Source organism: Aptenodytes forsteri, unplaced genomic scaffold (assembly GCF_000699145.1).
Source record: "Aptenodytes forsteri isolate BGI_AS27 unplaced genomic scaffold, ASM69914v1 Scaffold309, whole genome shotgun sequence".
Classification (NCBI taxonomy): domain Eukaryota; kingdom Metazoa; phylum Chordata; class Aves; order Sphenisciformes; family Spheniscidae; genus Aptenodytes; species Aptenodytes forsteri.
The window spans coordinates 4,587,911-4,614,944 of record NW_008795857.1 but is presented as its reverse complement, the minus strand read 5'-3'; the positions used below and the strand labels follow the sequence as shown (position 1 = coordinate 4,614,944).

General features: G+C 40.6%; 1 protein-coding gene across 1 annotated transcript; it reads right to left on the bottom strand.

Moving 5' to 3' along the window:
* ZNF318 (zinc finger protein 318) lies at positions 1-22,211 on the bottom strand. The gene is made up of 9 exons (XM_009283775.2): positions 22,036-22,211; positions 16,513-17,146; positions 13,966-15,387; positions 10,823-10,922; positions 9,763-10,049; positions 6,653-6,856; positions 6,071-6,170; positions 4,913-5,031; positions 1-4,466 (listed from the first exon to the last, which is right to left on the bottom strand). Exons 1-9 carry the CDS (start codon positions 22,209-22,211, stop codon positions 1,032-1,034), a joined length of 6,477 nt encoding a protein of 2,158 aa, XP_009282050.2. The 3' UTR covers positions 1-1,031.
* Between the last annotated feature and the right edge of the window lie 4,823 nt (positions 22,212-27,034).

Below are 27,034 nucleotides of genomic sequence, written 5' to 3'. Positions count from 1 at the left end.
TTGACCACCATATGTTTATTTTTTAAACAATTTACAAATAAAAATGTTATATTTATCCAAGCAAACACATTTAATACTTTAGTCTTTAACAAGCTATACAAATGAGAACCATCATACTAGAGCTTTTGATAGCTCAAGGACCATTCAGGGTAGGCATGCATGTGTCTGTATCACATGAAGCGAGTCCAATTCCTGACACCAGGGTTCTGATCTTCTGCTTCTTCAGAGCTGGTCAGCTGCTAAATGATTTAACACAAATAGTTACTGGATCACAATACAATGAAAGAAAGCCCATTTCAAATCATGTAAGTGACCTCAATATGTCTGGTCCAGGTGTCAGGCCACAGAGCCTTACCGATTAGTCTTCTTCTCCAAAAGCCAGTCGGACAGATTTTCTCCCCTTGCTTAGTGATGTGGCATCCATACATGTGCTTATACAATACAATGAAACAGCTTAAGTACAGATGTAATACAACAGTAATTACAAATCACAGAGACATAAACAAACAAAAAAATCAACTCTAATCACATTCTTGCATTTCAAACAATGAAAGTAAACAAAACCATGCATTACAGTTCAAAGAAATTTTCAGTTTTAGCTCTTCTGCAAGTCTCCATTTCCTCAAGTTCTAAATTTCTGTTCTTGAGCTTGTCCCAGCGGCTGGGCTACTCACGGTGCTACTGACACAAACAGGGTAACCTGGAAATCATCCAAGAATGGTCAAAGAATAAAAGCCCCCAAAATAAACAACAAAGACGCACGCATTATAAACGAGAGATTCCATTTTAATAGCAGAGTGTAGAAAAGAAATTGGCAAAAAAATTCACATGAAAAAACATTTTACACAATTAATTATGTACAGAATAAAGTACGTGTCTGGTTTCCGATGATGTAAGTTTCACTTTAGTCAAGTCCTACCACAGGATGCAAAATACACCCAAACCCCTCAACTGGATCAAAAAACCAAACAAAAAACATATACATAATCCCAGCTCTGGCTCCTCAAATATTGGGACTGGCTGGGTTCACTTCAACCCACTGGGCTTTCTGCTAAGCTTTCAGCAATTCCTGAATTTGTTTTAGCTTCCAAACTACTGTCAGCAGTTTCTGTTTGCTCAGTCTTCTTGCTCTGAATGGTGCATACTCCCTTGCCTGCTGAGCCACCCTCCTTTCCGTGTGTGTCTTTGAGCCCAGGAAGGAAAGTTTCCATGCACCCAGAAGCCTGACTTTCTGTGCTGCCTCCGTCAAAGCTCAGCGACGGCATTTCAACAGTGCCACCTTTGCTCTCCTCCACTTGCAGAAGGATCTCAGACATGGGAGAAATCCCCTGCATTTCTAGAACTGGCATGACCACTTCTGTAGTGTCACTATTTGAGGACTGCAATCCAAGCTGCGGCATAGCTGTTTGAGAAATCCGTGTGCAAAATTTACCTTCCCGACTACCAGAAGTCAATGTAGCAAAATCAGTAATCTCTGTTTCATCCACTGTTTTTTCAATGCCCAGCTTCCTAAGCTTACTGGACTCCAGCCTAATGGATGCAATAGTTTCTAGTTTTGAGACTTCTTCTGTATTCTCATTTAGAAGTCCCGCTGTAAGGATGCTGAAGCATTCGTGTTTTACCTTAGTATCTCCCAAACTGAAATCAGTGCTTTTGAACTTGAGCTCTGCTTTCTGGGAGGGAGTCTCATTGTGTTTCACATCTTCTGAGGTCAAAGAAACTTTCTTGTTATCCACATGAACATTTGCTGAGGGACTTTCAGATTGCTCAGTGTTCAATCCTGAGTGAGTGGTATTCAGATGAAAGTCATTGGCTGCTGAGGTTCTTACAACCTCATGCTTTGTTTCTGGAGAGTGGACAGCTTCTTCTGAAAGATGCTCCGTATGGAAATCTGCTGATAAAGCAACTACTGACTCTTGGACAAGATCAGAGCGAGCCCTAGAAAAGCCTCTAGTCCCTACTTCTTTTGCATCTCTCTTGACAAAAACATTATCTAATGTTGCATCAGATCCAGTGTGTCCTAATGATTTTTTTTCAACTTCAACTACTAATTCTACACTGGATCTGAGTTCAACAATGTTCGCAGAGCAGGCGTTGACTAACCATGCAACTTCCTGCCTTTGGGTTTGGTTATCTAATATTGCATGGCCTGAAGGTTCAGGTCGAACTTTTTCTTGAGCTTCTAATACGCTACTTCTAGTTTCTGTGTTGGCAAGACATGTGTCTGGCCATACTTCTGTCAATTCTGAAGCACTAACTTCATTAGAACCAGTTTTTATTTCTACATTTGGAGTATTTGATAGATCCCAACCACTTTCAGAACAAGAACAGGCTGTGATAGCCTGTTCTTCTCCATTACTAATTCTCGAAGTGTCCCATTCACCAGGACTTCTTGTCAATTCTGAAATCTTATTCTGAGTTTCTGAAATTCGGGAAGCTTCGCCAAGGACTCCTGGCTGAGATACTTCCAAAGCTACACTTTTTAGTTTTACATCTTTTAAGGAGGCATCATTAGAATTCTGTTCTGTCATTACTGCTACTAAAGCTTTTTCTTTTGAAGTGTTTTGGGAATCACAGAGCAACTCTGGACTATCAGTTTCTGAGTGAGTTCTACAGTTATCACTTAACTTTTCCTCTACCAAATGAGAATTTCCCAAATTCTGAATTTCATTTTGTGTTTCAGGTAACGAAGTCTTTGGGTGTAAGCTAAGCTCAGGCTTTACTGCTTTTACTTCCCAGTCTTTCATCTCTGCATCTTTCTCCAGGGTACCAGGAACATTTGTGTTAATAACTGCAGTTTTATTTGCATCTTCCTGTCCAACTTTCTCTTGGTCCTCTGTTTTCTGTAGATCACAGAGTTCCTGACTGCCTACCTGCTCCCCACCTCCTATATCCACAAGTCCAATTTCTGCAGGCATGTGGATACCAGAAGCAGTTTTTGTTTCTGGCAATTCTGTGACTGACATTTCTGATAGAGGAGGCTGAAGTGGTTTCTTGTTCATTTCGGCCTGATTCTCACCAAGAACCCAACTCCCCGTTACTTGATTATTACACTGTGAGGAATCTTCTTTCAATTTAGTCCGAACATCTGTTGAAAGAGGAGTCTGAAATTTTTGACCTACATCTTTCTGAATACCATTTTCAATGTCAGGGCTCATCTCAGTATGAAGTATTAAAGTCTCCTGAATATCAGTTTTCTCCAGTTCTGAGCTCCTCTCAGCTGAGTGGACTTGGCTAACTTCAGTAGCCACATTCTGAGAATCCTCTTTCAAGGAGGATGAGCTATTATTTGTTTTAGGGTTTGCAGATAAGTCTGCAGGTTTTGTTAAGTTAGAGTTTTCTCCATTTGGAAGTGCACAACTTGCAAGCTTGCTGTCAGCTGAGCCCTTTCCACCACTACTGTAGAAAATATCATAGAGATCTTTAGCATTGGCTGTGGCCAAGCAAGAGTTTCGTTTCTCTACCTTTTTTGCCTGTTCACTGAAAGCAGTTGAAGGTGGTGGTGGTGGCGGGGGTCTCACAGGCATTGCCAGCATTGTCTGTTCACTTTCAGACACACCTGGAGCTACTTCATCTGCAGGGATGACAGCTGCCTGCTGGACTGCTGGTGGAGGAGGGGGTGGAGGTGGTATATCAGAAGTCTGAGAAGACTCACTTTTGTCTGCTGCTTTCAAATCCTCCTCTGCCCCTTTTAAAATTACTTCTTCTCCTCCAAAAGCTTTTGAGATGATATCTGGAGGCAGTAGAAGATCTGCATTGGTTTCTTTTACCACAGGCAGTGGTTTGGTGGTAGCTCCAGAGGATTTTATGGATAAAAAGGTGTTCAAAGGTGCTGGTTTGCTAACTGTTGCAGTAGTAGACTTCCTGAAAATCATAGTGGGGACTGGTAGATTGGGTAGAATTTTTGCTGGTGTTGGTGTGGAAACAACTGGTGTCCATGGGCTAGTGTGTGGAATAACAGTTTTCCCAGACAGCTTGATTTCAATGGGCTTGACATGGGGTTTCCCAGACTGACACTTGTTCTCCTCTTTGTTTCCTTCTGTACTCTCCTCCTTTGGAATAGCTCCTCCTGAGGTTTTATCCTCTCTCTCTGTCTTTTTCCAGCTGAATTTCCCAAAGGAAGTCTGGCTTGGTGATTCCTTTTTAGATTCCTCTTTCTTTTCTTCTTTTTTCTCCTCCTTCTTCTCTTCCTTCTTCAGCTTAAGCTTGATACCCATTTTTCGCCCAGAAGAATCTATTTTGCCTTGAGTTTCACTAGTCCCTTCTCCAAGCTCTGGGATGCTCTTCGCTTCCTCTTTCTTTATTATTTTTGGTTTCTTCTCATCCTTCTCTTCTTTCTGTTTCTCGACTAGTTTCCGTTTCAGCTCGCTCTGCCGCCTGCGCTCTGTTTCCAGAACTACAGCCAATCCAGCTTGACGGTCTAGATTTCTCCTCTCTTCATAGAGTGGGTTTTCATCTATGTATTTCTGTGGAAATAAATGGCACAATTTTAGCCACAGTTTCCGTGAAAAATAAATAAATAAATTCAGCTCTGTAACAGTTTTGACTTGTTCAGTAAGTGCCATCTCAACACTAAGAGAGCAGAGAACTTCTTCCTACCAAGAAACTGAGATGCTACAAACTCCACATTCTGTAATTTAATGTGAATTGAGTCGTGCTTGCAGCAGTGCTGGCACTTTACAGAAGAGTCTGAAAATCAACACTGGGACTTAAACACCATTTCAACCTCATGCAGATGAAAAATTAGTCTCTATGTAGTGGGAAGTTCTGCTTGTTTAGTTCAGTAGAATGTAGTGAAGATAACCAAATACATATACTCTGAGGAGTCAAATGTCATTCTTCAGGAAAGGAAGACAGAACAAGTAGAAGCTAACACAAAGAATGACTCACTCCTGGTACACCAGTTACCAACCTTATATTTCTCATTGTGGGGATGACTTTTCACATGCTGCTCTGCTGAGATTTGATCTCCAAAAAATTCATGACAGAGCTGGCAATAATATCCAGTGATGGGAATCAGAAACTCAGAGCCTGAAAAGGCCGAAGAAAACGATCAGAGAAACAAAACTTAGTAAATGCCGAGCTCTTAACAAAGCCAGATAAACATATCAAAGAACAACAGCAAAACCTCCAGCAATGTTCCTTTCAGAACAGTTAATGCTGCTCTCCTTATGCTTACAGTATGGGAAACACCACTACCAGGAGCAAACATGTAAAGTGAAGAAGCTTGATTACTATGATTCAAAAAATTATTTTAGTGCTCTCCATCATATTAAGGCTATCCCCTATTCAAGTAGGTTAATATTTCCTACAGTCTTAATCTATTTTCTGTCTTTGTATTATAGTCTGCTCAAATACTAAACACCTGGTTTATAAAAAGAACACAAGTATTTTCATTGAAGTTCAGCAAGACTGCATCCTTGTGCCTACAGAACCAGCTGTAGTTATCTAACATACTGCAGATTGTCCTTTAGCAGGCACTACTAGAAGTACGTAACAGATTAATAAACTGAGATTGATCACTGGCAGGCCTATTTAGACATTCAGATTTAAATCTTATATTAATTTTCAAATCACTTACATCCCCCTCCATATGGCTTTCTCAGATTCTCTGTATCCACACTCTACCAAGTACTCATCAGTGATTTTTCAGGGACTCCTCTACTAAAAATGTATTGAGCGGAAGAGTCTGTTGCAAGACTGTGTGGAGTACCGCACAAGATCTGCCCAAACACAGCAAGCTCTTGTGGTCATGTTCTGAATTCTAATATGTTAGCAAAAATCACTTCAGAACTACACTGGAGAAAGAAAAAGTCACCTGGTATTCAAAATAAAAACCTAAACTCTAAAAAGAAGAGAAGGAACCATGCTATGTTTTCCTACACTCTTGCTTCATGACCTTTTCCACAAGAACAACCAAGAAATTAGATCATTTGCCTTTTACCTAATAATACAGTATCTATATGTGCTCCTATAACAAGGTAAAGTTTTGAAATTCCTTTCTCTGAGCAACTGGAACCTGCTGGAGGGCAAAGGGAGATGATACCCAAGTTAAAAAAAATTAACGTACCTTTGGCAGGAACAGTTATCTTATCGATGCGTTTTATGGAGTCTTGTTTGGTCTCACTCTGGGTCTTCGAAGCCCAAGGTCTGTTGTAAGGATCCAGGGTCTATTTGCACAGTGACAGAGGTATACAGGCTCATATATTACACTAGCAAGGCAAGAACACTTGTCTCTTTCCTTTTTAACATCCTTTCAGAACACTGAACATTAAAATCAACGTGCAAATATTTACAGGAACTATGTATTCCTCTCTTTCCCCTCCCATTTTGCAATTTATAATGAGAAAATAACCTGTGAAAAGGGTAAAATGTAAATGATAGCAAAGGACAGGTAAACATATGAAACACAAATATCAAACGCTAGTTCTCGAGTGAACTCAACACAGGCCCCATTTACACTAGTCGGAACACACCGGTAGCTGTACAAACTGCTCAAGTCCAACGTTAGGGAAAAAGAATTTGATAAGCAACTTCTTGGGTTCATTATTACTTCAGGTTCTCTTGTAAAATGTAGTTCTGTGATGTATGTTTTAGTGTTAGTATTTATAGCAATATGAAATGCACTTAGTGAAGGAAGCCTGCAACATACCTGTCTGTGTTTCTTATTATGCATGTGTGTGAAAAAGTCAAACATGGTCCCGCAGATGGTATTGCAGTCTTTGCACCAGTGGTTCCCTGCATCATAATATTCATAAATATTGGCCAACTGGAAAGGATGTTTGGAGGACTGTGAAGAGGATTCTGCTGGCTTCGGGCTTCTACCTCTGGATTTTTCATTAGTAGTTTTTGATTCCTAAATTGAACAAAAGGAAACACTTCTCTAAGACAAGGCAGGACAGACATAATGCTCTAGAACTCAGAACCTGCCTCCAGCAGAAGCCACACGCACCAAAAAAAAAAAAAAAAGATCACCTGCTTTTCAGCGCCCAGGCTAATTCCACTGTTTCAGAGAGCTGGTATTGCCGACTAAGACGCTGCGTGGCCACAGTGAAGAGCTTCCAATAAGGCTCCCAGATGTAATGGCTGGATGGTTGTAGGTAATCAAGGAACCAAATGAACAAATTCCCTATGGCATGCACCCTTCCCACTTTATGGGTTTCACATAAAGATCTGAATAGTTCCAATTTACCATACTAGCCAAACAGTGCCCAGAAGACCTAAAATGGTTCCCCTAGAAGCATTCAGAAGTTACTGTAAAAGTAGCTTGGATGAAAGCAGAATGAAAAAGGAAGTAAGAATTAGTTGACTAAATGTATTTAACTCAATCAGCTTTACCAGATTGAGAGTTCCTGAATTCTCCAGAAGACTTGTTGCTTAGCAATAATAGGTAATTAACAAAACACGATCTTTCTAAGTATATAAGGTGAAGCAGCTTGTGATTTAAGCATGTGATATTGGCACTTACATTGATTTGTACAGAAAGACGCCATACAGTGATACACAGACATTTCAGGATTCTAGCCAAAATTAATACTACACTAACACTGCAGAGTAGCAAAACAAATAATCCCTGAAACAGATCATGAATAAGCCCTGCTAATTTAGATTACAATAGTACTAGATGTATTTTGAGTTACATTTTCAATGGCTGAAAGTCCATTATGTTATCATTCCTAATCTGCATGGCAGTCTGGAAAGAATAGCATGTTAACTTAGCAGACCCGAGTTGGTTGCATGATTTCCAAGTTATTTACTATTGGTGTTGAACAAATTTACTTAAGCAGATTCAAAATTCTTAAATAACATCTGCCTTACTTGAAATTCCTTTTGATAAACAGGGATAGATTCTCTCCTATTAACACCACCCCACACAACATACATCATAAATCAAACAATGAAGAGACACCCAGGCCACTATGCACCCCACAGATATCCATATCCCAATGCAATCTAGTTCTTGGTAGCAGAGTAGGAAGTGACCTGGTGAATATTTGCATATATACTGTCTGCAAGAACATAGCAAAGCTGACATTCTCTTAAACAATGAGAAGATCAACTTATGATCCGCAAGAAGTGCACGGAAGGATGGAAGGATGTTCATGATGTCTGAGAAGTGTCATTGTTTATGTTATTTACAGACATACACCCACCCAATATATCCTATAAAAATACTATCTCAACCAGAACTTTAAAAAGACAATGCTTCTCACATAGAGAGGTGACAGCCAACTCTTAACCCCAGTTTGTGCTTAATCCCAGCTCAAAGATGCCTTTATAATTTGCCGCTATTTAGAGCTCAGAAGGGATGATCTGTCTGTTTAGTACAACAAGGCTAGCTTCACCTCTGCACTGACTATATAACTACAACACACAAACATAGGCTCAGCAGCAGGGGACCACAAGGTAGCTTGCAAATAAGCAGAAAGGCATACGTTTTTGCCCTTAGGTTGGCAGAGTCAACCGATCTCAAGTGTCAAAAGGCCTGCACCTTCTTTCTTTTCATTTAAAAAAGTTAACAATCAGAATTACAAGGTGAATCTTAGAGACTAAGGGCAGTGTCCTATGTGCCTACAGATAGCTGAAAATATTAAATGTTCCTGGCCAGAACTCAGAATTTTCCATATTAAAATAAGGAACTATGAAAAGGGGATCAAGTCATTATGGGTTTGGACAATACAAACAATGAAAGTTAAAATAATGAAAAATATATTCACACATGCCGTATCTCAAGACAAGAAAGCAATATAACTTAATGCAATGTAGGATTTAACAGACATTGTTGCCTACTTTAGTTTTACGATGTGGTGACTGAAGCAAATGATTTGTAAAAATAAGTGGATACTAGACTTCAGTGATGTTTTGAGAAACAACGAAAACAAAACACAAAAGCAAGCCTTAAAATGAAAGACATCTAATGAGTTATCTGAACCAGACCAGGATGAAGCATAAGGAAAAATTTACAGGATACATAGATTTGAGTGACCTTGTAGGAAACACCTCTTACCCTGCTGACATTTTCCTCTCTGCAAAAAATACACAGTAAGGTCTACACAAAAAGCATCTACTGTCTCCCATCAGCTATTTCAGTTACATATTTGAATAAACATCTGAAAAGCAAGATAATTAATCTCCTGAATACATGCATAACCTTTCAGATGTTACTATCATACACTACTTCCAAAGTAAAAACTATCTTTTGGAATGCGATAAGCCTGTTTTGGTATATCCAGCACTCAGTAGTATAGACCATGTCACCATACTGATACATACTGACATTTCTTAAGAAAGAGCACGTAGCATGTATGTAATAATCATGTTAAGCTGACAATCATATGTAAATCTTGTGATTTGTTAATGTCATCACCCAGTGAGAAGACCAACAAACTTGCAGAAAGCTTTGCTGCCACAAACATTCCTCCTTGACAGGCCATGCCAGAAATGCTGCAGAGAAGTCTGGCCTCCTGGTATGGCATTGAGACTGAACAGCTACAAACACTCATGGTACTGTTCAATCCAACCAACACCTCAGCAAAACCAAGATCAAAAACAGTAAGTGGTACTGAACTACACAAACCCTGAAGGAAGTTATAAACACTGATACATTGACTCTCACCTGCATGCACCATCAAAACCAACGTATGAGATGTGATAACAAATGACATCAAATGATCCCCAAGTAAATGTTTGGGAGCAGCTGTCTCCCCAGTGCCCTCTTCTCTTAGTGGGAAAATCATTAACACACAAGCCAGAACACTTTACCTTGTTGGAGGAAGATGTTTTCTCCAGACCTTTTGCATTTTCTGACTTGCTGTTCTTTTCCGAGGAATCTTTGGTTTCCACAGATGGTTTCCGGGGTTTTTCAAATATGTTAATCCCCAGGATTTGTGCTACTTTGTCAAGCTCAGACTGCTTCTTGTCAGCTGCATCAGATTCTTTATGCAGCTCTGAAATCTCCTTCATAATATTCTCTTGTAGTCTGTTCACCTCAACCAACAAGGGGTCTTTGTGTCCATCCTTCTCACGACGTTTTTTCCTCAACATCTCTCCTGAGCCAATCAAGGAAGTAGAAGAGTTGGAAATGCAACAGGAAAATTGTCTTAAGATCTGTACAACTATTCCAGCAACAAGTAAAATACTAATATAAAATATTACAGCTAAGTCTTAACTAGGAAGTTGTAAAGATGAAACTGACTCTCAGGCACAGCATCAGTAAATCTGCACGATCCACCTCTATAAGGATTGCTTTAATATACACCTCTAACAGAGGCACCATAATCCTCAAGAGAGAGAATCAATTTAATAATCACTATTTCCCTGTGTGACCAAACAAGTAAAAGTTAATCATACATTCTAACCTGAAAGTACCATTTTCCAAAGGTGAGGAAAGTTAGTATTTAGTTGGACCAAACCAAAGTTTTAAAAATAAAAAAAGTTAGCTCTGTCTTGAGAGGACTTTTCCTTCTCCAAATAAGATTAACGAAAAATTGAAAGACACGCTGACATGTCTTCAGTTACTATTTCTCACTTCTTCTAAAGAAGCACTAAAATGCACAGTGTAATTCATTTTACTTATCAAGCTGCCAAAGAAGATGCAAGAGCAACTATTCGCTTCAGTGTAATAGCCAAATTTTGACGTAATTAATTTTAATATAGTCATTAGGTCACTGCTTTCTCAAGAGTTCTGCATTGCCCGGAGTATGAAAATGTCAGTTTTAAACTACAGAGTATTATTATTTTGGTCTTCACTTCTCCTAGCAGGTACTGGGACTTGTGACATGTCCCAGTGGAAAAAAAAAAAGCAGGGGGGGATGCACTGTACCTTGCTGTTTACGAAGCCTGTCCAATTCAGTCTTGAGATAGTAAAGCTTCTTCTGCCGTGCTTCTCGTTCATTCTTCAGTTTTTCTCTCTCTTCTATCACCTAAACAGATTGGAAGGGGACTGGATTTTCTTTTCTTCCCAACACAAGTTAATCAGTCTTGCAAGAATGACAGCAAGACCTCAGTTTGCCAGTCACAGAACACTGCTCACTATTCTCAAAATGTTCTTGAGTATTTTAACATAAGAAATACACCTCTTCTTCTGCATCTGCAGGTAACTATATCATGTGCTCACACTTCAACCCTATATGAAGGCAATTTTTTTCTTTTGGGCAGTGTATTCCCAAAACTGATTTGATTGTTGCACCATTCCCCAAGGCACTTAGGCTCAGATGACTATCTTCTACAGGGGTGAGCAAGATCAATGCTAAATGGCTCTTCAAAACTCATGTAGTATCTCTACAGCTGGCATGTTCCATCAGCGACAAAAGACTTCACAGCCCTTCACCTTGCCTCCTGCTTTGACTCTGGGCAATTTTAGCTATTATTTAGGCTTCTACTTCAATCTGATCGTAACTGTATCACCAAATATATTTTGCAGGCATAACTGTCTGAAATTAAACACCTGGATGAAATTTGTTACTTGCTCAGTAAGGTAAACTCTGGCATGAGGAGCTCACAAATCCACTTTTCACTGGTTTTCATTGATTCTCACAGAAGGAAACCAGGCAATATACTAAAATGAAACCTGAAAAGTTCTTTGTTTCCTTCCCAGCTTCATTTTTCAAGAGACAAATCCCAATTTTTTTACCTTCACAATGCTCTTAAAGCTTACTACTGACTCGTCCCTTGAACATACAACAGCTGACCCAAGGCCTTGTCTTCCCTAGAGAATCACTACTACTATGGCAATGTAAATGTTGGCAGGATCCCTAGATCCTGCCCGGAGTAAGCCCTGGAAGGAGTTCTACCAACACAGTCAGGCCACGTCTTAAATGCCACAAGTTTTGGGGGTTTTGTGTTGGGTTTTTTTAATCACCAAAACACCATTCTCTCATTCTGGGTTTTCTGCCAGCATAGGGGCATCAACTGGAGCATGCAAGTTTTTATACTCCAAGCCATCCCAGCAAAAAAACGGTGGACTGAGCCCAAGCCAAAGACATCTGTAGTGCAGACAAAGCCCTGGAAGTTCTGCCAAGACGCATAGGTGAGCTACCAAGGTATGTCACGGCAGGAGAAAACCACACACCTTCAGCCAACAGAGCTCTTCCAGAAGTGCCAAGTTTCATTAACAACAAAATTTCAACCATGTCAGCTGAAGAAATTGTTATTGCTGCAAGCAGTGAAAGCTCACTTATCTGCTGATGTAGCACTTTGTGTAAGTACTCCGCTTTAAGTCACTTCAAACAAAAAGCAGAGAGGTTATCTCAGACCAAAATTTTAAAGTGACTTCTTTTGAACCTCTCTTGGATTCAGTGGTCCATCTTTCCATGGCCGGATTTGTTCTTAGGAGCGTGATATAACTGAGTAGGCAAAAGCTTCCAGCCTCTGCCATGTGCTGCTCTTCTACTAGCAGATCTACCAACATAATGAATCATTAGCACAGCTACACTGAAAGAATGTCTCTAATGCAGATATGCATATGTAGATGAAAAATTAGGTAAGAGGAAGCAATGTGCACTTGCAGCTCAGAAAGCAAATTGTATCCTGGGCTGCACAAAAACCATGGCCAGCAGGTCGAGGGAGGTGATTCTCTGCCTCTACTCCGTTCTCGTGAGACCCCACCTGGAGTACTGCATCCAGCTCTGGGGCCCCCAGCACAAGAAAGACATGGACCTGTTGGGGCCATGAAAATTATTAGAGGGCTGGGACACCTCTCCTATGGAGAAAGGCTGAGAGAGTTGGGGTTACTCAGCCTGGAGAAGAGAAGGCTCCGGGGAGACCTTATTGCCGCCTTTCAATATATAAAGAGGGCTTATAAGAAAGATGGAGAGAGACTTTTTACCAAAGCCTGTAGTTGACAGGACAAGGGGCAACCGTTTTAAACTAAACGAGGGTAGATTTAAGTGGGACATAAGGAAGAGATTTTTTATGATGAGGGTGGTGAGACACTGGAACAGGTTACCCAGAGAAACTGTGGATGCCCCATCACTGGTAGTGTTCAAGGCCAGGCTGGATGGGGCTTTGAGCAACCTGATCTAGTGAAAGATGTCCCTGCTCATGGCAGGGGGGTTGGAACTAGATGATCTTTAAAGGTCCCTTCCAACCCAAATCATTCTATGGTTCTATGCCCTTATTTTAACAACAAAGACTGAGTGGACACCGGTTTGAAAACCCAAACAACTTTCAGGAATCTTCCAGTCCTTTGACAGTTAATACAACTACAGTTTCCTATTTTAAAATATGTTCTTCCCACTACTCTCTAATTATCATACAAACCAAGATAACTAGAAGAGGAAAACATTAACACCCATAACTAAACTGGTGTCAGATGCCCCAAGTAAAGAACAGTTTCTGTTAAGTTCTTCTGATTTTGTGATTCTTATAAGAGATAATTAATATAAATGCAGAGGGAAAATTGTATGCAACTGTGAATGATGACATCCTTTAGTATGTATTTAAGAATGTCTAATATAGGTATAACCATGGTATTATTATACCATGTACCATGTTCAGATGGAGCCTCCTGTGTTTCAGTTTGTGCCCATTGCCTCTTGTCCTGCCACTGGACACCACTGAAAAAAGCCCAGCTCCATCTTCTTTATATCGTCCCTTCAGGTATTTCTATATCTAGATATCTTCAGGTATTTCAATATCTAAGCTCAGCGGAATAAAGCCAAGCTGTGGCCACCATGTGTTTTTTCTGTAAGATTCTGGCTGGCCCCAAGAACTTCAACTTTGTGCTTGATGTCATCTGTTCAGCCATAACCTATGGGCGTACAACTTTGCGGGATTTTAAACGCATTTTTTAAAATTGTCATAGAGTAATACAGAAAAATGCCTAGAAATCTTTAACAAAAGCAAATTTAGTCCAACTGTTTTTAAACTAGAGCCACTCAGGAAAAAAAAAGGCACACCTGAAGAGGAAAAGCTTCTATCCCACCAACCAAGAAGTCCAACATGTTTTGTATTAGGGTAACATACCTTCTGCTTTTGAGCTGCCCGATTTTTTTCATCTGACATCTTTTCTGTGGTATTTTTGAGAGGGTGTGAAGGCAGACGAAGGGGCACTTTGGAATGAGCAGGAGTGGTGGGGACATGAACGAGCACAGAACCATCTCTTTTTAAATCAGGGACATCCTTTCCCATAGAGACTGTCTCAATCACACGGAGGTTGGGACGGGTGGGGTTTGCTGACATGGCCATAGTAAGAAGACCATGAGCTTCTGGCAGCGTAGGATTAGGCTGCTGAGCAGGGGGGTACATGGTCCAGCCAGGGGCTGCATACGCCATATAGTGCCCATATGCATCGTATCCTGGAGGAGCCATTGTGGGAGGTGGATAGTTTTGGGGCATTTGAGTGGCAGTGAACTGGGAATAGTTGGGAATTTGGTATTGGGAAACAGAAGTAGGTGTAGGCGGCAAACTAGCAGGAGCTGGTGGAACTGAGGGAATGAGAGAGACAGAAGGAAGAGGCTGTTCTGGTGCACATGGAGGTATATCCTGTCCCACTGGCTTGTTCTTAGTATACTCTGATTTCTGAAGAGAGGATGCATCTTTAGACTGCTGGAAAGCGACTGGAGGTGATGCTGAGCGCTGCTGGCCTGACTCGGGAGAACGAGTGTCACTCCGGCTGCGACGCAAGTCCCAAGGGTCCAGTCTGCGAGGATCTGAAGAGCGACGATCAGGAGAACGAGATGCCAACTTTTTGCCATGAAGGCGTTCCTGGGTACGAACAGCCAGTTTTCCAATTTCAGCAACACCAATGTCAAGTCCAATGGTTTTGAGTAAATCATGGATCTTCGCATACTCAGCATTAGGCTCTTCTAAAGGATCCAGCTTGACAGCTGGAGCAGGAGAAGGAGGTGGGCTCACTTTCTGGCTTATTATCTCATTGCCACAACTCACTGGGGGCTTCTGAACAGGGAGAGATTCAGTTTTGGTATCTTCATCCTCATCACCATAAAGAAATTTCTCTTCATCCTCAATGTCAGGAAAACTACGCCTCCTCTTCTCCTGAGCACTGACAGAATCAGCCATCATGCCCAGAATTCGTGAGAAACCACTGCCATCCTGACTGGCCCTCTCGTGAGGCAGCAGGAAGTCAGTATGACGATCAGCAGGCTCTAACTTGGGTTCTACCTTTTCCTTGTGACTTAAGAAGCTTCCAAACTTCTCTTCAAACGTGAAAGTGTCTTTGGGAGCCCCAGAAAGTGGGCTCCACTCATATAAACCATCATGCAACTCCTTGTTTGCAGACTCCACAGCAGAGTCTTTGTTAAACCGTTTGAGAAAGTTCTCCACTTCAGAGGCAAAAGGAGCCATGTCGCTCTGGGGCAAAGACGAATGACTAGAAAGAAGCGGAAGATCCTTGCTGGGAGCCGGACTGCTTGAAAAGCCCTCAGGCTGAAAGAGAGAGAAGTTACTATTTACTACAGCACCTTCTGAGGGGACTATGCACCTCACAGAACAAACAAAGGAACCTGTTAATTTCTCCTTGAGTTCACAGCTGAAGAAAAGAGAAAAGACAACATACAGTTGAAAGAGAACACAGAATATTACAAAACAAGTTGCCTAATGATTCTGGAATGTCATGTCCAGCAATCAACACTTATACCAGAGAATACACAAAATCACAATTATATTTCATTAATTTTCTGCAAGCATAAGAACTGAAACTTTTAAATTGAAACCCCATAACATAAATTTGGCTACACTTTGAGTTTAATCACAGACAAATAGGATTTCAACACCTTAAGGCAGGTAAAAACAACCGCATTGGGGTTATTCCCAGTCACTTCTTCAGATATGCATAATTAATGCCATATTAAATAGGATTTCCAATAATAGGTATAGAATGGGATCCTCAGTATTGGGGCACCTCCTGAGATAAACATGTCACTGTCAAACCAAAACTGATCAGTACAACAGGCAGATCAAAAGTGATGCGCTAAAACATGAGAAACGTCAATTTATCACAGTGGTCGCAACCGCGTATCTTTCCCTTGCTCTAATTTTGAGACTCAATTGGTATAGCTTGGGTACAAATTAAGTAGGGTTGATCCCAGCCTACAGTCCAAAGGGAAAAAAATAAGGAAACTCAAAGATGTTTTCAGCCAGAGGTACTGAGGATGCATTAGGCAGTTCTCTAAGTCTATAAAGAAACAAGAAAGAGGCACTGTGACAGGCTGAGAGCTTCAGTCAATGTTCTGACTGCCTGTGGTACAAAAAGACTCAGCTTTTCTATAAAAGCTGGCCCAGATCTCAGCATCCTGGGCTGAATTCCAACAAGGACATTTTATTCCGCCTCAGATTTTGTATATATATGATTCTTGATTAAATGCCTTCACTGTTTAAAGTTTCTAATGCAATCCTAACTTGTATAAGCCTGCAAAAAGATACTTGTCCTCTCAAAGACAGGAAAATGTAAAGATTTGGCTTTTCTATTTTGGAAATCAAACTAACACTCTGCATCATGAAGTGACTGTTTTGGAAAGTAGAAACATATAGACAGACAGACAGAGATCAAACCTGAATAGGAGACTCTACTTCCATCTCCACTCGTTTCTTCAAAATAGATTTTTTGGGCATGGATGGGATTTCCTCAGGCCTATACATATACCGAGGCTCAGAAGTCTGTAGTGTGTTAGTCAAGCCGGGGATCACATAACCACTGCCTGAAACATCATGATTCAAGTTTCTACTACGCTCTTCTTCTTCTCTTTTCCTCCTTGCACGGTCAAGCTCTCGGAATTCTTCATTCAGGTATGACGGGCTCGGGCTTCTACTGCGGCTGCGGCTCCGTCTGCGATAGTTTCGTGTTCCTGATGAGAAACCCTGATGCTCTCCACTCACACCATGCATCTTCTCATCCTTTTCGTACCGTGGACGCTTTATTTCTCGTCCCCTCTCTTCTGGCCTCGATGGGTAGGAGGATTTCCTGAGTTTGTCACCATCTCTGTCAGATCCACGAGGCAGCTCTTCTCGACGACCGTAATGCGGACTATAATCTGAACGATGGAGGAAAACATCTCGGTTGCGGTAGTCTTCATCATGTCTCATGATGAAGGGACTTGAAGGTTGATCTTCATGCGATGGGTACCTCTCAAGGCCTCGAGGACATGAGAGGCCTCTAGTGAATATTGGACCATCAGCCATATCATCCCTGTGTAAGAGAAGCATAGAATAAACACAAGTACTTGAGTCAGACTAAACAAAGTCTTACTCCTACTCAAGAGTAAGAAATTTCCAAATCAGTTTCAGAATAACATCTCCATCGGTAAACAGAAGCAACATTTTATGTACTTAAAGGGCAGGGGAGAGAGGAAGACATTTTTAATGGTACTATACATCCCTCCTAGGAAGTCACCTGCAAACACAGTGACATGAACAATTCAACTCATACTGCAGAAGGAGAGCCTTGAAAAATTGATAGGATGGATTTATTTCTGTGAAGGAAAAAGACTACATGTTTTTAAAAAAACATTACTATCATATTTCAGATGACAATCCCTTTCCTCATGTCTCCCAGCAAGATGCCAAGGTCACACTTCATATGAATTATTCAAGGCATAATTCAGTTTCACACTGGCAAATGCAACCAGATCCTCTTTTTATCTTCAGCTGTGGACAAGGACCACAAATTCTAGCAACATTTTCTGTTGCAACAGATCTGTAGACAGGACTGTCACTAATCACATGAACTGCTATACCCAAGAAGCAGCACAGTTTTTTTATAAGATATCTATGAACCAGGGATAGTAAATGTAATAGTATCATTCCTTTGTGCCAGCCCCTGCATTATTACACACAGTGGAAGTGCAACTAGCACACCACCAGAATAACTAGCTACATCTCTTGGGAGTATCTTCTTTTGGACCGATTCCTACACACACCTCCAGTTAGGAGTACTGTTTTAACTAAGGCCTTTTTCCCTACCCCTAAAAACTTTTCTGGGACTGTTCTTTAGATCAGGCAGAAACAAACCAAACCAGCTGCTGTTTCTACTCACAGGCATTTCAAAAATATAGCAAGATCCTCCAAGAATGGGAAGCAAATGTGCTCCTTAAGTGAAATCAATGGGACAGAAACCCTAGAGGAATGTCTAGCCCGAGTGATCAAGAGGTCAACTTGAGATAAACTATGTATGATTGCCTGAATCCTCAAAAATCACCTCCTCCTACTGAGAAAAGTCCCTCCATAGATCTGAGAAGGGACAAATCAAGTCATGCCAGATGACATCTTCAAAAAAATTTGCAGAGAAATTATTGCCCCAGTTTTTAAAGTCACCAGACTAAAGAATAACAGACATAAACAGACAAGATCTTTTTCTTGAGTATTTTTACAGTTTACACATGCATATTTAAGAACAAAACCAACATGAAACTTCACTTTATCTCTAACCTGCATCATTGCGAAGCATTTCATATGTTACTAGATGCTCTATCAGTCCAACATGTCTTATAAGGTAAATATAGCATACATCAGTACCCACAGTATTAGATGGTACCTTTCCAGCTTCCAGCAAACTATACACATCCACCCCCTCCAAAATCACCAAAATATCTAAGTAGCTAGAATTAAATTTCATACAGAAATGTTGCTGTTCACAGCCTACATAAAGGTATGTCTATCCCCAGTGTCACCTTTTCCGAGAGCCTGCTAAACCTATACAAGCTGCATAAACACACCTGGTGGAGTAACAGATGTATTTCACCATACACCTTCAGCTGATTTTTGTGCAAATAATTTGCATGCATGCATGCTTGCCAGGTGTCACCTACAATCCAAATGCTTTGACTGCAGTGACAAGGCAGAAGGAATATTTAATCATACATCGAAAGAAAGGAACAGCAAACCTACTATACTTACAACTAGAAAGATGTTCCAAATACACTCTGAACAGCTAAGATACAGACTTAAAACTCAAAGATTAAATACAGGTGTGAGGAAAAGGATTACTTGCCTTTCAGAAACTGTGATTCTTTGAAGTATGTTTTCTGTAAATACAATCCAACAGAGATATGTCTCTCTTAACTGGTTTGGGTGCTTTTAGTCAGCAATGTCCACTACAGGCTATTGCATCCATGAGAGAAGATACAAGGTGGTACCACTGTGACCATCCCAATTGCTTCACCAACACAGAATCCATGAATTACTGGAATTTGCAGTTTCAGAGAAGAAGAACAGACCATAGACTACATAGACATGATGCCTCAGAGAACTGCAACTAGTGTAAGGTAAGTTTATTTTTTGGCATATTTATTCACGTACACAGAAACAGAAATAAATAATGGTATTCTGCTGTCAGCAACCAACAGGACTCCACCTTAACAGACAGTCTTTGAATAGGAAGTCAGATGAGCTACTCATACTCAAGCCAACTGTCACTCTTGATATTATGCCAAAAAAATGCTATTTCAGAGCACAGCTTAACACAGACCAAGTCTCTGCAGTGATATGGTCTAATTTTTTGGATTAACCTCAGATGAAAGAATTGGTGGGATGCTCTGTATAGCTTGTGCCAGCTCAGATAGTACTAGAATAAAAATACTGACAGAGGGAGAGATGGAAGACAGGGAGAGGGATAAGATATATTCTTCACTTTGATAGACTAAGATTCTGGAAGACAAAAAAAATACTAATCTGTTGAAGCAGAAGACTGAAGCTGCTTAGGTGACCTTGAAGTCACAAGCCAGCAGCATTCAGCATGCTGAATGCATGCTTAGACACGTGCAGGAGGCCAGCTGCCCTAGAAACTCGGGGCAAGTTCTTACAGATGTTTTAGGATGGACCTGCACATGGACACACACCCTGAGAAATTCTCCTGGGGCATCATGAAAATCCACTGCTGCAGGAGAATCCAAAAGCATCCCTGATATCCATCCTTTGGTATTTTATTTCCTTTATAGGCTAATGAACCTCTCTACCATCTCAAGGCCCTGCAAATTACAGAGAATAATTTGTAAAAGTGATTGCTTGAAATCTCCAAGTAGAGTAGTTAGCAAAAATAGCTGAGAATAACTAAATTCAGAATTATTTGCTCCAGTTACTTCAAAATTTGAAGAGACACCTTCAGAAAACACCCTATGTTTTTCTTTTTTTTTTTTTAAATGCAAATGAGAATGTACCACATGCCAAGTAAGAATGTGATATGCCCAGTATTAAACCCAACGATGATTCACAATAAGGGCTACTTTAAAGCCCAGTGATAGATATAAAGTCAGTGTCCCAATACCAGGACAGCCTCTCAGAGGGGAAAAAAAATGCATGACGAAAAAATACATGATAAACAATGTCCTTAACCGAATACAAAACATCTTTTAAAACCAACCAAAATGGCTAAACAGTGAAGAAGTTTGGAAGTCAGAAGCAGCACCCAGAAGCTTTAGGAAAAGCTAAGGGATGACTAGGTTGTCGCACACTTTAAGCTTCTGGACAGCGGGCAGCACTCAGACAAGTGCAGCCAGCACAAACAGATTGGACAAAAACCAAAAAAGTAAATGTAACCACATAGAGTTCTTGCATACCTACACTACAAATATATGGGAAGTCACTTAAAAACTGAGGTCTACACGGTCTCACTTCCTCTTATTCTCATTCTCATTCATCTGTCACTTCTATACCTTCTCAGGAGTCTATTCTGACCATTTTTTTACATCTATGGGTCCTGTAACAGAGATAAAGTGAAAGTTCTTCGTCATTTTCACTCATGTTAAAATAAACTCCACTGTACCTGATGTTACTTCTAACCATGCATCATAAGTACAAAACAGGTTAAATATAAAACCTCACTGGAGAAAAGGAAGCAATGGGACAAACACACCTCCCCCCTGCCCCCATGTTCTTAATTTGCCAGAGCAGCACCAGTTCTCCTACATACCATTTCCTGCTCCTTCCAACCACTGTACTCTCCCTGGGCACATGCACTCATTTCATTCAGAAGACTGCAGACTGCACAGGGGATTTACAAATTGAACACTGATCCCAGGAGAACTGAGGTAAAGGCGTAAAAGTGACAATACTGAAAACTAAACTCTCATTTGGTTTTCCACACCTGCTGAAACTTAACCTTACACTTGAGAAAGACAGGAAATTCACTTATTCTGCTCACTTCTTTTTCTCTTTTTTTTTTTTTAACAGTTGGGGATATTTGCATAAAAAATGGAAGTTATAGTGTTTTTTTTGTGCTGGATGCTTATTCCTGACCTGAAACTGCAATTGTCTGCTCTGGGGCACAAACTATGCCATCTTTAACTTCACAATTCAAGACAAAGAAAACAATTTTATTCGCATAAAGTCTTCTGATTTTACTTCGACAGATTATACCTGTTCTCCTACTGAAGGCAAAGATTTCCAAACAGTATCTACTAATATTTATACTTCACTGTTCACAGCAGTATTTTTAACATAAAAGACATCTTTATTAACTATGTTTCTCTCCAATTCCAATCAGGGGACCCTAAGAATGCTAACATTTTATCATGTATGAGATAGTCTGACTACGTTCACTTCTCCTCTGCAGGGTTTTTAAAGTCAAAATAATAAATTTTCTTCAAGCTACACTGGAGCTTTCTTCTGGACTATTCTCAAAAATGAGGAAAGTAGATGATTCCTCCCAATAAATGAGGAAGTTGAAGCTTTACACTATCCATAAACAACCTTCCTTTCAGTCAGGACTAGGTAGGTTCATAAGAAACAGAAGAAGGTGGCTGAAGCTGTGAAATGTCAAATGAAGCAGCTCCCCCTCCTGCAATATACTCTGGGGACTTCTAGTTTATATGGGTTTTAAAAGCAGTAGACAAAAATCAGAGAAGAAATACCTGTTTACAGTTACTACAAACACAGATAGTGACTTTTGTTCAGGAATCCCCTGCACCACAACTTGCTGGGGGCTGGGGGAGTATTCCAGCAAGCATCACTACACGCTTGCCCTCTTATCCTCATTCCTTAGGCATTCACTGGGCTAATTACATGTTTGGTCTCACCCAGTACAGCCATTCCCACGTTCTTACTGTTTCACACACTTGAATCCCCATCTGTGGAGGACCATACCTGTCACTCAGGTTATCAATTGGTGAGCCCAGTCTATCAGGCAGCCTCCTTCGCTCTGGTGTGCCAATGCAATACCGGTCATTACCAACAGTAATCCGCAAACTCTGTTCCAGTGAAGACTCAGAGCGGAGACTCGGTGAACGTCTCTGTAAATTGAAGAAAGAGTGCAAGCCCATCAATCAGGGAATTTTAATCTCAGCTACAGAAAGGCAAGTGACGCTGCTCTGCTTAACATATGAGACTTGCAGTGGATGGATCAATTAAAAAAAAATCAAACTAGAAGAACAATTGTTCCAAATATTTCAATTGTCTTTAGTTACTAAAGATAGGAGAGGGTATTGAGTGCATTTAATTTCTCATCCCAGCTGCCAATAACACGGTCTGTAATTACATTATCTAGAAGGGAAATTCTCAACTCAAAAATACATTTCATAAAGCACCATTTTGGAAGGTGGAAAAACAGAGAGAAGTTCAAGAAGTCCCAGATTTGCTGCTGCCCTCCTTTCTTTGTAGAGGAGAAGCAGCTAAACAAACATTGCATAGAAAACAGTGCCAGGAATTTCTTAATAAAAGTGTCTGGATTTCTGGCCCTTTCCAGCTTTAGTAACAACATGAACCAAAGTATAAACCAGTGTAAACAAAGATTTTCCTAGCAGTGATGTTTTCAACAGTTTTCCTCACCTCATGCTGCTTTCAGCAGGTAAGCGCAACATAATACGAAAACCGCCAGTGACTATAGAAACACCTTTTACAACAGAATTCCCATTATCATCATTATTTATTATTGGTAGAGCTAAACCAGAGCTAAGTAAAGTTGTCTTTCAAAAAACTACAGCAGAGAAGGCCTGAGCTAACCACCTCTGCACAGAACTTCCTTTGGACACGTACTCAATACAGAAAATGCCATTACTGGTAAGTTATACTTAACTAGTTACGCCTCACATCATTCTAGAATAAGGCAGTAGAATACAGGAATGATCAAAGGGGAGTTCCATGAGAAACAGATGAGGCTGCCTGAAGACAGAGATACTTGATTTACTTTTTTAAACCAACACGGTTTAGATTCTGCTTAACAGGAAGCAATGAACCAGCTTCAGTTCTGCCAAACCAGTCATGCACTGCATATTGCTTTCACCACTGAAAATTGCAGCAGCAAGCAGCAGGTGCACTATGTTGTCTGCATCCACCCTGAGAAGATGCAGCAGATTCAGCTCAATCCTCTAGGAGACCAAAAGAACAGTACATAATCTCCAACAAGAAAGCAAAAGAATTCCCTCATAATTTTGCCTGAACAAAATTTATTTACGGTATAAATCTGCACTAGAATCCGTTGTGCACATAACCTTGTCCTAAGGTACATGTGTCTTACACAAACACACTCTGAAGGCTCACATGTGCCCAGTATAACACTGAATTTTGAGGGCTGCCTCAAGAAGTGATTATCTTGAAGGGCATCTTCTTGCCATCAAGACTGTTGGCAAGTTGGGCACATACATGTCAACCATCTCCAGGAACTGGAGACAGAGAAATGATGATTACATCTCAGAACAAACTTCTGGGCAAAGGAAAGAAATAGTTTACATTTAGAAAGTTTGGGATGTTAGGATTGCCCAGAGACAGCAGTTACAGTGGTACATACTTGAACTTCACAAGTCTTTTTTTCAGTTTGAGAAATTCCAGTTTCAACAGCTTTTTCATTTGGAGCACCGAAAACCACCACTAGTCATTCCTACCTATGCACTGCACTGCACTTTCCTCCCTTCCTGTTCTGGCGCCTAAACCGCAGTTACCATTGCCATATAAATGCACAGGTTGCATATCAGCTCTTCATTTCTTCTTTCTCTGTTGACCCAACATACTCCAGTCCTCTAATTTCAGCCAATTTTCTTAAAAGAAAGCAAAGAAGCTGAGAGAAACTATAAAAAGAACAAGCACGCAGGTCAGCAGGGACAAATAAAAACAGTATGTGTCAGTCTTGCAAGACAAATAAAGTCCGCCAAAATCTCTCACTCTACAGCCCTGAACTTCCTCTCCTCCATTACATTTTTCAATACTCACTCCAGACCTTTGCTGTCACTCCATGCTCTTCCAATTCCCACAAAGTTTTCCCCAGCTACTAGGAAACTAACACCATCCGTATTTACAACGTCCAATACACAGATCCACTGGCAGTCAGCATCCCAGTTATGCATGAGAAAATAGGTAATGATGCTGGTAACCTGGGAATGCATGCACTCCATCTCAAAAAAAAAGCAACTCCCAGAATCAAGAAAAGGCAATAAGAAATTTCAAAGGATGCTCCTTCCATACTCCAATTAATATGAAGGGTAGGGACAATAACTCAGAGCTTGTATTCAAAACTTTTCTGCTTTTCAACCCCACGCCCTTATCCCATCAGTGTCTTCATTCCATATCCTACATCTTCCACCCTTACACATATACTCCCCTCTTCCAAGTCCTTCTTCCTTGTTGCAGCTTAAATTTCTCTTCCTCTCAGTCTTCCGTCTGAATTAATCTCCTTTCAGTGACAGGTCCAAAATGCCACTTACTAACACATTTGTGTAACTCTCCACATTCCCACACTTTATATCCTCAAACTTCTGGAGAGGGGGGTTTAAGTCATATAAATCTGAAAACTTTATTAAAACTTTACCCGATCATGCTGACCCAACATATTGCTGTCTGCTTTGTTTTGATCACACTTAGTTCCACTGTTTGGAAAGCCTCAGCATAATTCCAGCTTTTATCTTTCTCTAATTAATGCTAATTTTGTAAACAGTACTGCTAAAAAGTAAAATCAACCTGTATACGTATTTTATGGTTTATAACATCACTTTTATATAACTTCACTTTTAAAGAAGCAGTGTTGGTCGAACACCTTTTGGTGGACAAAAACTTCCATGGAAAAAATGTGCACAATATACACTCTAAGAATTACTTACACTGGGCTTTAGCATATGCAAGAGACAGCACAATACAGGTTAAAGAGCTATACTTAATTGTCTCAAGATCCCTCTTATTGTGAGAGCTGCTTCCTAGAGAAAGGTTTTCCTCAGATGCATTAATATTCTTGTAAACAAACAAAAAATCTATTTGGCTTAGCAGTTCAGCACTAGCTAACTTGCTAGAGCCTAATTGCTAGAATTAATAATTTTTCAATCCTTATTCTCTGAAATTAGAATAGGCAAGAAAAACATCAAGAATCTGCAAACAATTTGCTGAGATGACTAGTGTAACTTGAGCCAGAAGGGTGCAAAACAACACTGGAAGAATAGCGTTTGTCAAGAATAATGTTTGTGTAAAGTGGGGTTTTTTGGTGGCTTTTTTTTTTCCCCTAAAGGGGGAGTTGGAGGCTTCCAGTCAGAAACTCCTAGCTCAAATTTCTCCAAGTCTGAACCACCAACACATCTGGCATTGAAAGTTTTGTTACAGCTGGCACAGGTTCACAGCCTATCATGGATACAGTGAAATGGCAGACTGAGTGATGGTGAAGTCAGTTTAAGAAAGTTCTGCTCCTGTATCCCTGTTTGTCATCCCCTCAGTTGTGACTATGCAACTGTCCATCGAGCTACAACACAAACTGACATGAATCAGATTTAAAATTATCTCCTTTTAAAAAAATCACTTATTTTTAACCTGGGTCTTACTAGCAATGCAATTTGCAGGGCTACCCCACAGACAACTTATAGGACTGAGAGAATGGTGAAATACAGCCTAAAAACAAATGGCCAGAGGCAAGCTTCTCAGCCTGGCTTGGCTTAACTGTCAAATACAACATTATATTCCCATACCTTCAGGACAGCTCATCTTTAAATAACAAATAGCACCAATAGCCGAATTTTACCTCCACTACAATCACCTGTGATCTCTTCTATGGCCACAGCTCCAAAGAAATCCATTAAGAACCTGTACCACCATCAGAAAGGGCAATCCCCATTCTCTCTTGGAGTCCCATCACGCAATGAATCATGGCAGACTATATTTTTGTTGGATTGACTTTCAGCCACATTGTTTCCTCAAATCAACTCACCCTGCAACTTCACAAACACAAGTGTGAGCACAAGGGAGGGGGCAGAACATACTGCAGAGCAAGAGGAAAAAGTGAGTGTACCGTTCTTTTTAATTGTACATGTGCTGTACTGAGTGACCATGGAACCATAGCCTAAAATATCCCAATATTAAAATCTCTTCTTTCAGCGCAATACAAACACACAGTGAACCTATTGCACAGCACAGCTAACAGTTATCAGACAAGACAATCATTGCACCAAGGAGTAACAAGAGAAAACCTAAGTGAGCGAATGCCACTCGCTCAAAAAAAGGTATGGCTATACACTTTGGTTTAGTACGAAGGTGTCTGCATCCAAGACGGTATCACTTCAGATGCCAAACCAGAGTTTCACACGCGCAAATCACATTTTGCCAGGACTGAGCGAGAAGACTGGAACACCTTGTGCACAGCTCCAACTACAAAGCAGTGCCTATCAAAGAATACCTCTCAAAGATATAAATCTGTAACAGAGTCTCCTTTGTACGCCCAAGACAGCATGAAGAACTCAGACAAAGTACTCATTCAACATCCTATTAAAAAAGTTACCTTCCCATAAATTACATGATATTTATACAACAACACAAACCAGTGTTAAATGGAGGAAAGTGACTAGTTACATCCTTTGCCTTAGCAAAAGACAGCATCATCTCTGAGCGTTATCTAAAATGGCTCTAGCCGATAAGAGAGAAATAAAAATGTAACGGAAATTAAAGGAAAAACATTACTTAAAATGGAAATCAATGATTTTATTTTTTTTTCCATTTGACTCTCTAAGGAACAGGGGGGAAATCGCCCTTCTCCCTCGCACAGGGAGAGCCCGCGGCCGGTGCAATTCTGCAAGGACCCCCCCCGTGCCACGTTTGGGGACCTGGCCCCGCTGCCCCCCGCTCCCGCCCTTCCGCCGGCGACGACACGGGCTGACCCCAGGGCACAGCCAAGTGGCCGGGG